The following is a 635-nucleotide window of genomic DNA, read 5'->3' as shown; positions in this document are numbered from 1 at the left end:
GCTGTGGTGTGGCGGCGGCTGGCCTGCGGGTCGCCCATTCTGGCCCCGGCTTCATCCCGCTTCAGATCAGGATTGGGCCCCATCTGGCTGGATGGGGTGCGTTGCCGCGGGACAGAAGCCACCCTCGCCAAATGCCCCAGCAAGCCTTGGGGCCAACACGCCTGTACCCACGAGGAAGACGTCAGCGTGGTGTGCTCAGGTAACTCCTCACCACACGCTTTCTTGGTAAGACGGACCCAAGGCCCATCCTTCTGCTGGCTGGGCAGAGTTTGGAGACAAACTGGCCCAGGTCAGTAGAAACCCCATGAAAACGGGTGGAAAAAATATGACACGCTGGGACAAAAAGCTGTGTGGCTTGAGAGACACGTCAACGTCTGGTACCGAGCGTGGTGTGCTCAGGTAACTCCTCACCACACGCTTTCTTGGTAAGACGGACCCAAGGCCCATCCTTCTGCTGGCTGGGCAGAGTTTGGAGACAAACTGGCCCAGGTCAGTAGAAACCCCATGAAAACGGGTGGAAAAAATATGACACGCTGGGACAAAAAGCTGTGTGGCTTGAGAGACACGTCAACGTCTGGTACCGTTGGAGGGGCCCCAGGGGGTTTCATGGGGCGAAGCCTCTGCAGGCCTTGAGT

At 58.4% G+C, this 635-nt stretch overlaps 1 protein-coding gene across 1 annotated transcript in view; it reads left to right on the top strand.

Annotated features, from left to right (window-relative positions):
* Positions 1-65: 65 nt before the first annotated feature.
* LOC104494723 (scavenger receptor cysteine-rich domain-containing group B protein-like) overlaps positions 66-635 on the top strand; it is a gene marked incomplete at both ends in the record, with an annotated part of 2,094 nt that continues 1,524 nt past the window's right edge. Inside the window, one exon of the mRNA XM_010137587.1 lies at positions 66-199. Within this exon, the coding sequence (XP_010135889.1) occupies positions 66-199 (134 nt within the window). The remainder of the gene's footprint in view (positions 200-635) is intronic.

This window comes from Buceros rhinoceros, unplaced genomic scaffold (genome assembly GCF_000710305.1).
Source record: "Buceros rhinoceros silvestris isolate BGI_N320 unplaced genomic scaffold, ASM71030v1 scaffold14836, whole genome shotgun sequence".
Taxonomy (NCBI): domain Eukaryota; kingdom Metazoa; phylum Chordata; class Aves; order Bucerotiformes; family Bucerotidae; genus Buceros; species Buceros rhinoceros.
This window is presented reverse-complemented; position numbering and strand designations above follow the sequence as displayed.